Source organism: Chiloscyllium plagiosum, chromosome 11 (genome assembly GCF_004010195.1).
Source record: "Chiloscyllium plagiosum isolate BGI_BamShark_2017 chromosome 11, ASM401019v2, whole genome shotgun sequence".
Lineage (NCBI taxonomy): Eukaryota > Metazoa > Chordata > Chondrichthyes > Orectolobiformes > Hemiscylliidae > Chiloscyllium > Chiloscyllium plagiosum.
Genome location: NC_057720.1, coordinates 38,680,882 through 38,696,350, shown reverse-complemented (window position 1 = coordinate 38,696,350; position 15,469 = coordinate 38,680,882). Strand labels below are relative to the sequence as shown.

At 38.5% G+C, this 15,469-nt stretch overlaps 1 protein-coding gene across 10 annotated transcripts in view; it reads right to left on the bottom strand.

Moving 5' to 3' along the window:
• mast2 (microtubule associated serine/threonine kinase 2) overlaps window positions 1-15,469 on the bottom strand; it is a 411,089-nt gene that overhangs the window by 24,972 nt on the left and 370,648 nt on the right. For all 10 annotated transcript variants that reach the window (XM_043699133.1, XM_043699131.1, XM_043699132.1 and 7 more), the window contains 5 exons: window positions 9,197-9,298; window positions 7,964-8,086; window positions 7,198-7,307; window positions 5,417-5,580; window positions 2,028-2,308 (listed from right to left, as the gene is read on the bottom strand). In XM_043699133.1, the coding sequence (XP_043555068.1) occupies window positions 2,028-2,308; window positions 5,417-5,580; window positions 7,198-7,307; window positions 7,964-8,086; window positions 9,197-9,298 (780 nt within the window). The remainder of the gene's footprint in view (window positions 1-2,027; window positions 2,309-5,416; window positions 5,581-7,197; window positions 7,308-7,963; window positions 8,087-9,196; window positions 9,299-15,469) is intronic.

Sequence of the window (15,469 nt, the reverse complement as noted above, 5' to 3'; positions counted from 1 at the left end):
TAGCTGCACATACAACAGTCTTTGGTCATGAGAGAATTATTGTGCATTATCAAGCCTAACAACTTGCAGAAAATCTGATTCATCATTAACAATACTACACAAAATCTGGTGGTATAAGAAAAGTCATGTGTATTTGGAACTTCCAACACTTATAAACAATTGTTTCAAGTAACTATCAACCACATCCCAGTATCGGACCAATATTGTGCAACTGCTGATCTACAACTGGCTGCTTTGAGCATGTGACTTAGCTTAGGCATTGCCTGATAATGCTGATTGACGAGCAATGACAAATTTGTTGAATGCAGAGGGAAAATGGTTAGATAATCTCTGTTGGAGATGGCCATTTCCAGGTCATTGTGTTGCATGATGCTATTTGCCATTTCTTCGCAGAAGTCTTGCATGGACTGTTTCATCTGAGAAATTATGAAACTAAGTGAAACTTTGTAATCATCAGCAAATGTTCTCACTTCAGACTTTATAAAGGAAACTTTGATGTTGATCCTTATCAACCGCCTTTAAGAAAACCAAGTATTTATATCTACAGGTTCTCCTTCATCCTTGCTTGTTATTTCCGCAAAAGAGTGAAATAAATGAAACATTATTTCCTTTTTTCAAATCAATGTTCACTCTACCTAATCACATCATGATTTTCTTAGTATGTTCTCCACACTCCTTTAAAATCCCATATTGAAAATCTTGGCTATATTTTATAGTTTATGCATTAATTTTCCATTTCAATTCCAGAAAGGCTAAATTCTAGGTAAAATAGAAATCTTCAAAAAAAAAGCACAGCCACATATTCAAAAACATTTTCAATTGGAGCTCAACTGGTTCTCAGCTGTGCTGCAAAAATGAGTACGTCATAGCCATATCTGTGCACCACGAAGCTACAAGTGTTTGGTTTAACAAGGCAGACTGGAGATATAGACTAAAAGGCCTTTACGTACAAAGTTATCTTTGCATTATCTAGCTGATCTTCGTATTGAAAATAAATATAGATAATTGCAAAGTAGAAGTCACAAATTTTGGTTCTCTCTTTAACTGATGAAAGACGTCTATAATATATAATTGCCCTTTAATAAATAAAACAAAGAACTCTGGATGCTGGAAATCTGAAACAAAAACACAAATTTCTGGATAAGCTGAGCAGGTCTGGAATCATCGGTGGAGAGAAAGCAGAGTAAATATTGTGAATCCAATGGTTCTTCTTCAGAACCAGATTCACTGAACTGAAACCAAAACTCTGCTTTTTCTGTACAGATGCTGCCAGACTTTAGATTAGATTACTTATAGTATGGAAATAGGCCCTTCGGCCCAACAAGTCCACACCGACCCGCCGAAGCGCAACCCACCCATAACCCTACATTTACCCTTTCACCTAACACTACGGGCAATTTAGCATGGCCAATTCACCTGACCTGCACATCTTTGGACTGTGGGAGGAAACCCACGCAGACACGGGGAGAATGTGCAAACTCCACACAGTCAGTCGCCTGAGGTGGGAATTGAACCCGGGTCTCTGACGTTGTGAGGCAGCAGTGCTAACCACTGTGCCACCCATTTCTGCCACCGTGCCACCCATTTTCTTGCTCAGTTTCTCCTGCAATTTCTGTTTTTGTTTAAGACTTACATTATTATTTTCATACTAAAATCAAGGGCTCCATTAGATTAATTTAAGAATCATTTGTATGATTTAAGCTAAACCATCTATCAAATTCTGTTATGATAATTTGCAAAAACTAAATTCAGTAACTCTGGCTTTCTACATTTAACACAGATGTAATAAGCATGAAAATTGCTGAATGACTGAAAATTCAAGTGGTTCAGTAAAATTCTTTACGTTATCAGTCCTTATCTAGTCAGGCTACATACAATCCAGCTTCACTTAATTGACTCTCACAATGCCTTAACTGAATTTGCAAATGGCATTTAATACTGTTTTTTACAATGTCATCTCCAGCTCTGGCAAAAACAAAACCTTAAAAATACTTTATTTCCTTGTATGCTGTTCTCTGCAAACTTACCAGTTAAAGTTGAGCTGCTTATGTTACTGATTGTCGAAGCTGGTGTGGCAGGACTAACATCCACTTCCAGTGTGAGGTCTTTCTCTGCAGGCTGTTCTGGTATAGTTAAGGACACATCTTCCCATGTTCTAGTTGTTTGCTGCTTCTTTCCCTCATCTTCTCCAGAGATAGCAAAGCGTGGCATCTCTATTAATGTTGAACAACGGCGCCTGACTGTTAGTGGGGGACTAGAGTCACTTTCAGTGTGGGATGATTCTGACAATGACATACGCTTTCGGATACTGAAGAAACGAGAAGAATAAAAGGTAAATAAGTCACAAAATTAGATAAACAAGTTTTCTTAAGCATCATTAAATATGATTGTCAAAGTTATTTGGGCTGTCATGTAGTGGCATATCAGTCATAATGATTAGAGAAGGGTGTTCTCGAGCATAAATTCTAGCACTTGCCTTCTGCTACTCAGAATGCATATCAATTTAAACTGAAGTGTTTACACTTTTGCCTTCAAAGATTGTACAGATATCTCTTTGAGTGAGAGATGTAAAATGAATGGTACTAACATTTCATCATCTTGTCAAAGAAACCAATGGCTGTATTTCCTGACAGCAGAGTCTATATTTTGTATTTTGTAACCAGAGACAGAGTGTGGTGGTGAAAGGTTGCTTTTCAGACTGGAGGCCTGTTGCCAGGGGTTGGTTCTGGGTCCTCTTTCATTTGTCATTTATATAAATGATTTGGATGAGAATCTAGAAGGCATGGTTCGTAAGTTTGTAGACGATACCAAAATTGAGGGCATAGTAGACAGTGAGGAAGGTTTCCTAAGATTACAAAGGGATCTTGATCAAATGGGTCGATGGGCTGAAAAATGGCAGATGACGTTCAATTGAGATAAGTGTGAGGTATTGCATTTTACTGCAATAAACAAGGGTACAGCTTATACAATTAAAGGTAGAGCATTGGATGGTGTTGTAGAACAGAGGGACCTAGTGGTGCAGATACAGAACTCTTTAAAGTTTGAGTCACATATCAACAGGAAAGTTAAAAAGATGGAAAGACCTTTGAGTATAGGAGTTGGGAAGTCGTGTTGAGGTTGTACTGGACATTGGTGAGGCCTCTTCTGGAACATCCCTGCTTCTCGGATGCTGCCTGACCTGCTGTGCTTTTCTAGCACCACAATCTCGACTCTTCTGGAATAATGTTCAGTTCTAGTTGCCCAGTTGTAGGAACAATATTAATAAGCTGGAGAGGGTTTAGAAGAGATTTACCAGGATGTTGCTGTGTTTGGAAGTTTTGAGTTATGAAAAAAGGCTGGATAGGCTGGGATCTTTTCCACTGGAACTTAGGAGGTTGAGAGGTTACCTCATAGAAGTTTATAAAATAATGAGAGGTATAGATAGAGTTAATGGCAGTTGTCTTTTAGCGAGGATGGGGGATTTCAAATCTATGGGGCACATTTTTAACATAATAGGAGAGAGATTTTAGAAAAAAATGAGGGGCAAATTTTTTTGCACAGAGAGTGGTTTGCATGTGGAATGGACTTCCTGAGGAAGTAGTGGATGTGGGTACAATTACTATGTTTAAAAGACATTTGGATAAGTACATCAGTAAGAAAGGTTTGGAAGGACATGGGCTAGGAGCAGGCAGGTGGACTAGTTTAGCAGGGATTATGTTCAGCATGGACTGGTTGGAGGGAAGGGTCTGTTTCTGTACTGTGTGATGCTATTAAACCAGTTTGTCCACGTGATTGAAAAGATTAGGGAAAAAACTGCACTAGAATAAAGAAAGTGGAAAGCTGAGAATTAGGAATATTTCAGAAACAGCAAAAGATGATCTAGCATAAAAGTAGGCCCATTATAGAAGAAGACAGGAGAATTTGTCGTGGAGTACAGGGAAATGGTAGAGAAACTAAACAGTTACTTGTGCAGATGCCTTCACAGAGGACAACATAGAAAATCTTCTCAAAATACAAGGTAACCAAGAGACTTGTGAAATGGAGGAAGTGAAAGAAATTATTAATACAGAGCTATTTCTTGAAACAATAACTGGATTGAATATTACTAAATATCCTGACCAGATCAACTTTACCCCAGAGAGTTGAAGGTGGTGGCTACTGGGGAAGTGAGTGCATTGATCTTTCAATAAGTCAGTGGGTTACGGACATAGGGTTAGATAGTGAAACTAGCTGGGTGGCTCTTTCGGGAGTCAGTAGAGGCACCTTCTGTATTGTAAAATTCAATGATTTCTATTCTGTATGATATCAGAAAGGTTCCTCTAGCCTAGAAAGAAGCAAATGTAACAGCACTGTTTAAGAAGGGTGGGAGAATGGACACCAATATACCTATTATTTTGACATCAGTTGAAGAGAAAATGTCAGAATAATAGCTGAATACAAATAAAATTTTAATAAAATTGGGTACAGTCAACATGGATTTATTAAAGAGAATTCATGTTTGGAAAAATCATTAGGAGTATTGTTTTGAGCAGGTTACTTATATCATAGATAAAGGAGAACCAATTGATGTAATGTATTTGAATTTTCAGAAGACCTTTGATAAACGTCCACACAGGAAGTCAGCAAACAAAATTAGAGTGCATGGAGGTAATATAGAAGCAGGGATCAAGAATTGGTTCACAGCCAGAAAGCAAAGAGTAAAAGTAAATGGATGTGCCATTTCCAGGATGGCACAGCTGTTACTAGTGAGGTTCTATAAGAACCACTGCTAGGCCATAACTATTCACACTTTGTATAAATGATATGGATGCAGCAACTAATTGTAATACTTTCACAGAGCTATGTGGAATGTAAGTTGAGTGAATATGTAAGGAGGCTTCAAACAGACTTGTAAAGGCTATGTGAATGGGCAAGAATTTGGCTGATAAAACAGAAGGTAAATAAGTGTGAAGTTGGAAGAAGAACTAAAAAGCAGGAAGTTTCTTAAATGGCAGGAGGTTTGAATGCTATATTTCTTAAAGAGTGAGTTAGATGTCCAAAAGGGCCTGATGTCCTTGTTCATGACTCACTGAAAGTTTGCATGCATTTGCAACAATAAATACAAAATACGAGTTGTATATGGGCCTTCATCACAATCACTGCAATCGCATTGTGAATCTACACCTGCCTGGCGTATTGTGTATAGCTTTGTTTCTTTATCCCAGATTTTGGCCACAGAAGGAGTGCAGTGGAGCTTCACAGCTTCATGGTAGAATTGTCTAATGAGGTAAGACTGAGGAAACTGAGTCTACTTTCTCTAGGGTTTCAAAGAATGAGAGGTGATCACATGAAAACATACAAAATTCTGAGAGTGCAATATCCTGTGTTATTGAGAAGATAGTCCATCCCTCAACAGAGTTACTTCCTCTCTTGATTTGACAGTAGGCAGTTAACTCACATTTCAGGTGATCCAATTATCCAGTTCCTATCTCGGGTCTTCAGACTACCAAGGCCATCCAACTTGTCGATTCGATCATCTTTTTCCTCACTGAAGCTACGCTTGGTTGGGGGTGGTGTTTTCTTTTCTTCATGCAGGGAAAGCCGTTCCATGCTACTGTAAACCTAAAGGATAGAGGTATTTAATAGTTTCTGTAGGCTCTAACAGCAGCTTGCAGTTTTGCATTAAAATTGCAGAAACTAAATAACAAGGACCAAAGAAATAAATTCCTGAAATTTGATTTTTTACATCTTTTCATCTAGTTGTTTAAGGTTATTTATCTTCATCTTCATATGCTTCATGAGCTCTTCAGGATAATTTCCTTGGTTCAGCCATCTCCTGGCTGTTTCATTACTAATATTTCCTCCATCATTAAGTCATATTTGAAGATATTTGCTGGATTGCACATTATTCAGTACTATTCACAACTGTTCAAATATTAAAGCAAGCCATGCCTGCATGCAGCAAGACCTGGTCAATACTCAGACATGGGTTATTTAGTGCTAAGTAATGAGCCTGTTCACCAAGAGTCTAATCACCTCCCCATAGAACATAGAACATAGAAGAATACAGCGCAGTACAGGCCCTTGGGCCCTCGATGTTGCGCCGATCCAAGCCCACCTAAACTACACTAACCCACTATCCTCCATATACCTATCCAATGCCCTCTTAAATGCCCATAAAGAGGGAGAGTCCCCTTGACAATCAATAGGATTAACATTGCTGAATCTCCCACTATCAACAGTCTGATGGTCTCACCTCATGACTCTGCAAAGTCTTTTGATCATTTACAGGTAGAAACGTGTGATGGATTAGTGCCCACTTGCCTGGATGAGTACAGCTCCAACAACACACAAGAAGCTCAACATCATCCAGGACAAAGCAGTGAACCTATCCACCACCTTAAACATGTATTCCCCTATCCCTGGTGTATTGTGGCTACAGTCTCAAGGCAGCAACATGCTAACTCTTCTTTAACAACAGCATTTTCCAAATCCACAATCTATGTCATCTAAAGAATGAGGGGAACAAGTGAATAGGAATGCCACCACCTTCAAGCTTCCCATTAAGCAATTCATCATACAGACATGGAACTATATCATCGTTCTTTCATCGCTGCTGAGTCAAACTCCCAGAATTCTTGCAGGTTATAGTGGTTCAAGAAGGTACCTTCTCAAGGACAATTAGGAATGGGTAACAAATGCTGGTCTTGACAATGATCCCAAACCCCATTAGTGATTAGAAGAAGAGACAATAATAGCCCCACATGGATGTACAGTATCAAACTGTTCAATTATCTAATATGATAAACTATAATTATCATCCCATTTACAAGTTAATCTCAGTGACCACACTTACCTAAATTTCACTTAACTTTTTCTCTCTCCACAAAGTATTTGGTTACCACTTGGATCGTATTAGAGTATTGGGAAGGTGGAGTATTCAGATCAGCCATCAAGTTATTGAATGGCACAGCAGGCATGAGAGCTGAGTGGCCTGCCCCTGCTCCTAGGTCGTAAGTTTTCATAATCTATAATGTTCAAATTAAGTTACTTCTTGAATTATAATCACTGTACCTCTCACATTAAGTCATCTGGAAATCAATCTTATATACCCAAACAAAAAACTGCAGATGCTAGAAATCGGAAACAAAAACTGAAATTGCTAGAGAAACTCAGCAGCTCTGGCAGTATCTATGGAGGGAAAGCAAGGTTAACATTTGTTTTCAATATCATACTTACCTTGCTGAATCTTGGTGAACAGGATGAAAACTGTTTAAGTTCTACCCGGTCATCCTCATTAGTGTCATCTTCTTCATCAGAATCCAAGTGGTGGTACCTGTCAGATCGAGCTATGACAAAAAAAGTATCAATCAAAAATGAATTCTAATTCAACAGTTTTAAATTGCCACATTTGCACATACATCTCAATAAAAAACTTCATAATGGCAACTAATCAGATATTTAAGTGCTGCTTGATAATAATCAATCAAATCATACACAGACAACAAAAGAAAGCCAGTAAAATTGAGCATTGAACTATCAAACCTACACATTCGTGACATTTAATAGGAATTAACAAACAAAACATTGTCAAAGTATCAGAAGTCACCATCACAATTTTAAGCAGGGAGTGTTGGCAACATTATATTTTATTAAAAATTGACTGAATAGTGCAATTGGTTGGAACAAATTTGGTCCATATATAATCCAAATCCTGGTAATCTGGCTTTGAAGACAAGATAACTCATAAACCTTTTGCTTTGTTCAGTTTGATTTTTGTGAGCTTGAAAACTTGGAAGAGAGTTAACTTAAATCTGTCCAACTAAGAGAATAAGAATGAAATCTTCGTTGATTGTCCTACAAAGCCCTTGAAATGAGGATGACTTGGGTGAGTTCTGAATACATGAGACATTCTTAATCATAATTAAGGCACTAAACTAGATTAGCAACTTGCACACATATTGATCTTTTAACCTTGAGCTGCAAGTCTCTACACTCTACCTACTGTCAAAGTAACTGGTGTCATCTTCTGACTCAAGCTGAGGAATGAATTCAGCCTTCTGACGAAGTAGACTGTTCCAGTCCAGTTCTGTAAAAAACCGATGTTGCTTCACTTCATACACACTTCCTAAGGAGGATAAAACATCAATCCATGTTCATTCAAGTCCACCATCCTTGATCTTATATGAATGCAAAAGGAAATGGTAAGCAATTTCAAATTGTTAATCTACTTATTCCTGTCCAGAACAGGAAGCTTGCACTGCAGTTTAACAATTCTTAGTGCAAGATCTCTACACATAATAAAACTGCCCTGATAGCTAGATAAAGGTTGATGTTGAGATTTCAAAAGAAGTGCATATAAAAAATAAGAAATATGGATAATGGAAGCAGAGAAAAGAAAGATGGTGAGAGGATAGCGATTAAAATGCACAAACACATGAGGCCTTAGTGTAAGCAGTGTTACTGATAATTATAATACTTCGATTATGTTTGAGGGCTTTTAATATGTACATTTGAGCAATTGAGTTATATGAATTTAAGTGCTGGTGTGATGCTAGATCAAACACCTCAAAGACAGGTGGATTGACTCAAACAGCATATTCCTTTGGCTGTTTGCAACAAGAATTGACTATACCATCTGCAATTGTAAATTTTACGATGCAGTATCCAAAATTAGATGTGATTTTGAAATTGAATATTTACTGGATAATCCTGAGTGTGCAAAGAGTTATGCAGACAACCAGTTCATGAATGTCACTTGGGCTCTCAGAGTGGTACATTTGCATGCAACGAAGGCTATATATAATCAATGCACAGGGCATTGCTTTTTGCAGACAGAAAGCAAATGTACATGCAGTGCACCTGTTTCATTTCAACAAAATGCAAGCCATTTGTTGGTCGTTGCTCAGGATTATAAACCGACGAATCAGAGTCAACCTGCCAGTTAAATTTATAGAAAACCTAGTAGTTAACTGTCAACCACCATTAATGGATGCATTCTCCATGGCAAAGTGTCTACCAATCAGAGTCCATTTGCCAGCCAATTAACAATGTCTTCTTATACAGTATAAATGTTGGTCTTTCCCCTTGAATTTGTAGTCTTGTAAAATATTGTAATGCTTGCAAGGTAATACACTTTGACAAAACATGCCTTTATTTCAGAAATTCAAATTCAGTAAATTTCCACAAGAATCTCTAACGAGAGCCTTTATGTTTCTGAGGTATACCCAAACATTACCTGCACCCAGTCGTTCCAATGGATTTTGCCTTAGCAGCTTTGAGATGAGGTCCTCTGCATCAGGTGGTAGAGCATCATCTCCATCTGGCCAAGCTATCTCATCTGAGAAAATGAAACACAAAATTTAGAATGGAAGATATCATGTAAAAAGATAAAATCTTAACTGTTTGTAAAGCCTAATTAAAATAATGAAAAACTTCACCTGAAGCTAAATCAATCAAATACAGAATTTTATGTCACACCATTCAGATGCCCATTACTCCTATGTCAGCACTTTAATAGAATTATCCTTCACTTGGTCCCATTACCTCATTCTTCCCCAATTTATGCATTACATTTATTATTTTTTCTACATTCACAAATATGTCATCTAAAGATTTAAATTAGTCAGTTTAAATCATTTTTCCTGGTCGCACATTCTGGGTTCCCTGCAGCATTCTGTACAAGGTAGAAAACCTCCTATCATCACCAAATTCTGAGGGGACAAGTTTAAAGTTATGCCCCTCCAGTTTCTGGGGCAGGGCCATCACACTTAAGATTTTTCTTATTTATATTATTTAAATCTATCATTTTGAACATAGCACGGTTTACAATAGTAACCATTACAGGCATGAAAGGACTGGTTTATCCAGTTGATCTTTTGATCCAACTCGTCCATGCCAACCACTTATCCTAAAGTAATCTAATCCTATTTGCCAGCACTTGGCTCACATTCCTCTAAACTCTTCCTATTCAAACAACCATCCAGATGCATTTTAATGTTGTAATTGTAGAAGCCTCCATCACTTCTTCTGGTAGCTCCATGCTGTTATATCACGGGGTAAACCCTCCTGCTTAATTTAAATTAGCAAGATTTATCCCGTGCAGAAATCTGTGAAAGCTCGAGTGGTCAAGAGCTATTTAAAGTAAAAATGAACAACTTGATTTCTTAAAGTAGAAGATAGAATAATTAACTAACAACTACTTACAACTCCTTCCTCTAACCTATCTTTTACCTTCCCTTCTTTAATACTAGTCCGATAAAACTCTCATTTAAGCTTTACCAAAATTCAACTTATAAAGCGAGCCAGATGTTGAATCTTCTCGTTATGGCTTCCTCTGTCTTCTTTTCTTCTTCTTAGGGATTTCTCCTTCACAAGTCACTGATCGATAAAGGTACCTTTAAGAGAGCTATTCTCCGGGCAGTCTGCAGATGCTGGGAGCTTGGTAATTCTCCCCACAACTGTTCAATTTTCCTTGGTCTTATACCCCCAAAGCATCGGATTGTGTCATTGGCTTTTAAGATTGTCAGTATACTAAATTCAAACTTTATTACCGTTTGGTATTTTTCGCGGTATAATTTAAACTGATTGGCCTAATTCGAATTTGGTTTCTCCAGGCAACCATCTTTTCAAGTTGTTCGACCAAATGTTACATTATACCTTGTTCAGAACACTTGGTGCTGTGTCAGGTAGTTCTACTAGCTTTTAACTCTCTTAAAGATACAGTATATCACCTTAACACCTCCCCCCTTAAGAAAGAATGAACTGTCAAAATGAAAAGATATTTTTTTTTCTATTTTTTAAACACATTACCTTAATATACAGATAACTTTAATCTAAGTTCACCTTAATTTCTTCCCATATAGCTGTATATACGTATATAACATTAAATAAAGACACATCTCATCTAAACTTTATCAGTTACATCTGTGATAATTCATCTGCGATTACATTCTTATGACCCATCTGTAACATAAGACTCCAACGAAATAGTCTTACATTCTTGTCTTTAAAGCATTTTAAGAATGGAAGAGGATTGTGATCTGTGTACACTACCGTCTCTGACACATTGCTTATGACATACACATTAAAATGTTGTAACGCCAGTACCAAACTCAATAGTTCTTTTCTCTGGTGGATGTTGATCTTCTTTGAAAAGTAACCAACTGCTAGTTCAATCCCAGCCTCATCTTCCTGTAGGATTACAGGTCCAACTCCTATGTCACAGCACCAATGGCAATTTTAAAAGGTTTTAAAAAGTTTGGTGTAGCTAAAACCAGTTTGGTGGTTAATATTGCTTTCAAATAGTCGAATGCCTCCTGGCATGGTTGTGTCTACCGAAACTTTGGGATCTTCTTCAGCAAATTAGTTAACGGTGCCACTACACTGCTGAAGTTTGGAACAAACTTCTGATAGGATCCACTGAGTCCGAAGAATCAAAGCACTTCTTTCTCCGAGGTTGGTCATGGAAATTCTTCGATGGCCTTCGTCTTTGCGTTCTGTTGGGTCAACCTTCCATGACCAATGTTATGTCCCAAGTTCGTCACCTTGGCTTTCGTGAATTCAGTTTTATTTAAATTTATCACCAGTTTTGCTTCTCGTAGTCATTCAAGGAGGTTTGCCAACTGTACCATGTGATCTTTCCAGGATTTACTAAAGATCACTACATCATCCAAACAGACTGCATAGTTTGTTAACCTTGCCACAACTCTATTCATGTCTCTTTGGAATGTGGCGGGTGCATTCTTTATTCCAAAGGGCATCACTTTAAATTGATATAGCCCAATTGGGGTTACAAACGCAGAAATTTCTTTCACCGACTCTGATAAAGTTATCTGCCAGAAACCACAAATTAAGTCCAACTTAGTGATGTAACTGGCTTGTTCGACTTTCTTGATACAGTCCTCCAATCTAGGATTTGGATATGAGTCCAATTTTGTAATGGGGCTGAACTTCCAATAATCCATGCTGAACTGTTGAGTCCCGTCGGTTTGAGAACTAAGACGATCGGTGAACTCCATTCACTCTGGCTTGGTTCGATGATGTCCTCGTCGAGCATGGCCTTCACCTCCTTCTGGACCTACCTGGCTTTGAAAGGATTAAGCCGATAGGGAATACTGTTCAGATAAAACAACACCCCTATGTGTACTTCATGTACAACAGCATTAGTCCTCCCCATCTGATACTTACATATGTCCTTATACTACAGTAACAAATCTTTCAACTGTGTTCTATGCTCCTGAGACAGATAGCTTACTAATCTATCCCACTCCTGAATGGCTTCGTCATATTTTAATCTATTTTGAGGCACATCAAAATCTACACCATTTGAATTTGATTCCCCACTCTGTAGGGCAATAACTAACACCTGTTTCTCCAGTTCTTTCTCTCTAGTATAATACAACGTGCTCACATGACATACCTGATACCTTTTTCTATGTGGCATCTTTACTAGATAGTTCACCTGACTCAAATCTTTCTCAATTTGAGAGGGACCACGAAACCGGGCCTTGAAGGGATCGGTACTAACATGTCATCCCCTCAGGAAAATGTCTGAGTCTTAGAGGTTTTATCTGCCACCTGCTTCATTGTATAGTGTGCCCTCTTTAGGTGCTGTTTAGCTAACTCACCTACTCTATTTAATCCCTCCTTCACCTCCGATACATAATCTAAGTGAGATCTCAACTTTGGTCCTGTCAATTTTTCTTTAATTAATTTCAAAGGACTCCTCACTTCACGCCCAAACATTAACTTGAAGGGAGTGAACCAAATAGATTTGTTTGGGGCATCTCTAATGGCAAACAATACAAATGGGATTCCTTTACTCAATAATTTGGGTAATCCTGACAGTATACTCACAACATGATCTTCAAGGTGCGATGCCACCTTTCTGAAGCTCCCTGGGATTCAGGATGATATGCTCTGGATTTAAAAGTGCGGTATACCTAAGCTATTCATAACTTCCTTAAACAGCCTAGCAGTAAAATTTGACCCTTGGCCCGACTGAATCTCTCTGGGTAGCCCATACCGTGTGAAGACAGCTACTAACTGCTCTACCACCCTTTTTTGCCTTGATACTCCGATATGGAAGCCTGCAGAAATCTGGTAGACACATCCATTATGGTTAACAAGTACTAGTTCCCACTTTTAGCTCTCGGGAGGGGACCTACACAATCAATTATAATCCGAGTGAAAGGTTCTTCATTTCTGGGAATTGGCAACAAGGGTGCTGTTTTATTACTGTCTGTGGCTTACCTACTGTTTGGCATGTATGACACCTACAACAAAGGTTAACCACAACCTTATGCATTCCAAGCCAATAAAGATGTTTTTGTACCATAGCCTGAGTTTTTCATACCCCTAGGTGACCTTCTATGCGTAGTTCATGTGCGACCTGTAACACCTCCTGTCTGTATGCTACCAGCAACACAATCTGTGCACTTCAGCCCATTTCTTCTTTGCACTAACCTGTCATGGTCTCCATTTTATCTTTCAGATAATAACCCTCCAGAATATTCTCTGCCTCTTTTTCGGAGTACGTATCGACATATATATCTTTTATCGTCTTGTCTTGCTGTCGCAGGTCTCTTAGGCTTTCAGGTCTAAACACCTCTGTCTGACCCGCTGCCTATTCAGGTTTTTCCTGCACCGTTATGTCAACAGAGTGTCTGTAACTGAACCTCAACTCCTTCATTTTTCTCTTTACTTTTTTGCTTTGTACTGTGAATTATGATCATGGGATCTGGTTGCCACACAGTCTGGAAAAATACCAGGATATTTCTGTTTTAACCCCATCAGTTTCTTGGTCTTCCTTAGGCTTCTCCAGAACAAGGGGTGTCACTCCCAACTTGGATCCTGCAAAATCATTCCCAAGAACAAACTGAATTCCTGGAACTGACACTTGGTCAATCACTCCCACTGTAACTTCCCCAGTCTTGAGTTGGCACTTCAACCTGATCTTACATAGGGGAATGCTAAATTTCTGTCCATCTATCCCACAGATTACCACACTCTCGGGTAACAGATCAGAAAGAGTGCATATTCGCTTGTCCATTACTATCAGCAGCTGGTTAGATCCTATATTTCTCAAAATCATAACTTCTTCCCCCTTCTTTCTGAGTAAACATTATCCACAGAGATGAATTCTTTATAGAAGTCAGGTACTAACTCCATACCCAGCCCCCTTGGCTGTGCACTCTCCTGCAACTCCTCGGCTCTTCTTTGGGTCTCCTTTACTACCTTCACGAATGCCATTGGCTTAGCTTCTTTTACCACATCTTTTCCCACAGTGCCTTTCTTTAATGACCAGCACTGTGACTTTACATGTCCCATTTTACCACAGTGGAAACACCTGACGCCTTCCACCCCTCCTTCCACCTTCTCGGACTTCTTTTTTATCCTGTGCTAAGTTCTTACCAGTGCTCTCTACTCTTGATTTCATAGTGTAGGATCTCCCCTTCTCCCAGCTTCTAACCCTCACAGGACGAAATTCTGGCCGGAAGCTTCTGTTGTGCACCAACATGTACTTATCTGCTAATTCTGCTGCCCTTTTCACTTCCTGAACTTTCTTTTCCTCCATGTGAATTTTTACTATCTGTGGAAGTGAGTTTTTAAACTCCTCCAGCAGAATAATCTCTCTTAGAGCCTCGAAGGTCCTATCTATTTTCATGCACCAATCGATCAAAATGACAATGTTTAACTCTTTCAAACTCAACATGAGTCTGACCTGGTTTCTTCTTTGTGTTTCTGAACCGCTGTCTGTGTGTTTCTGGTATCAATTCATAAGCACTTAAAATAGCCTGTTCAACCTCTTCATAATCTCTTTACCCTTCAACTGACAATGCGGCAAATATCTCACCAGCTCTGCCTACCAGTTTAGTCTGAACTAGCATGACTCATAAATCCTCAGACCACTCCATCTGCCTAGCCAATTTTTCAAATGAAATAAAGAAGGCTTCAACATCTTTCTCCTCAAGATGTGGCAGAGTTTTGACATATTTATATACACCACTACCTTCTCTTTCAATCTCCATCCTGTTAACCTGACTTTGCTGACTAAGTTGCAACTTCTCAAGTTCAAATTCTCTCTCGTTTTGCTCATCTAAGAACTTTTCTCTCTATGTTTATCTTCTAACTCCATTTTCCTCAATTATAATTTAAGTTTTTCCAACTCTACTGCACTTCTCTGTTTCTCTGACACACCTAAGTGCTTGAGTGATTCCCTTACAATTTCAGCTTGACTTTTGTCCTTGATTAAACCCAAATCTAACTTATTTGCTAATTCTAGAAGTATGGCCTTTTTCTTTCCTTCTAAATTTTCTTGGTAAATTTGAAAATCATCTTCAAATCCCAGAATCTCTTTGCCAATTTTAGGAAGCATTTCTCTCACTTTTAGTTTAATCAACTACAAGTCACTGAAATTAAACAAATTGACTCACCGATGTTTTATTTAAAGATCTAGGACACTAACCTGCAAGTGTTTAAATCTACTGGGATCTTATCTGTTCAAATC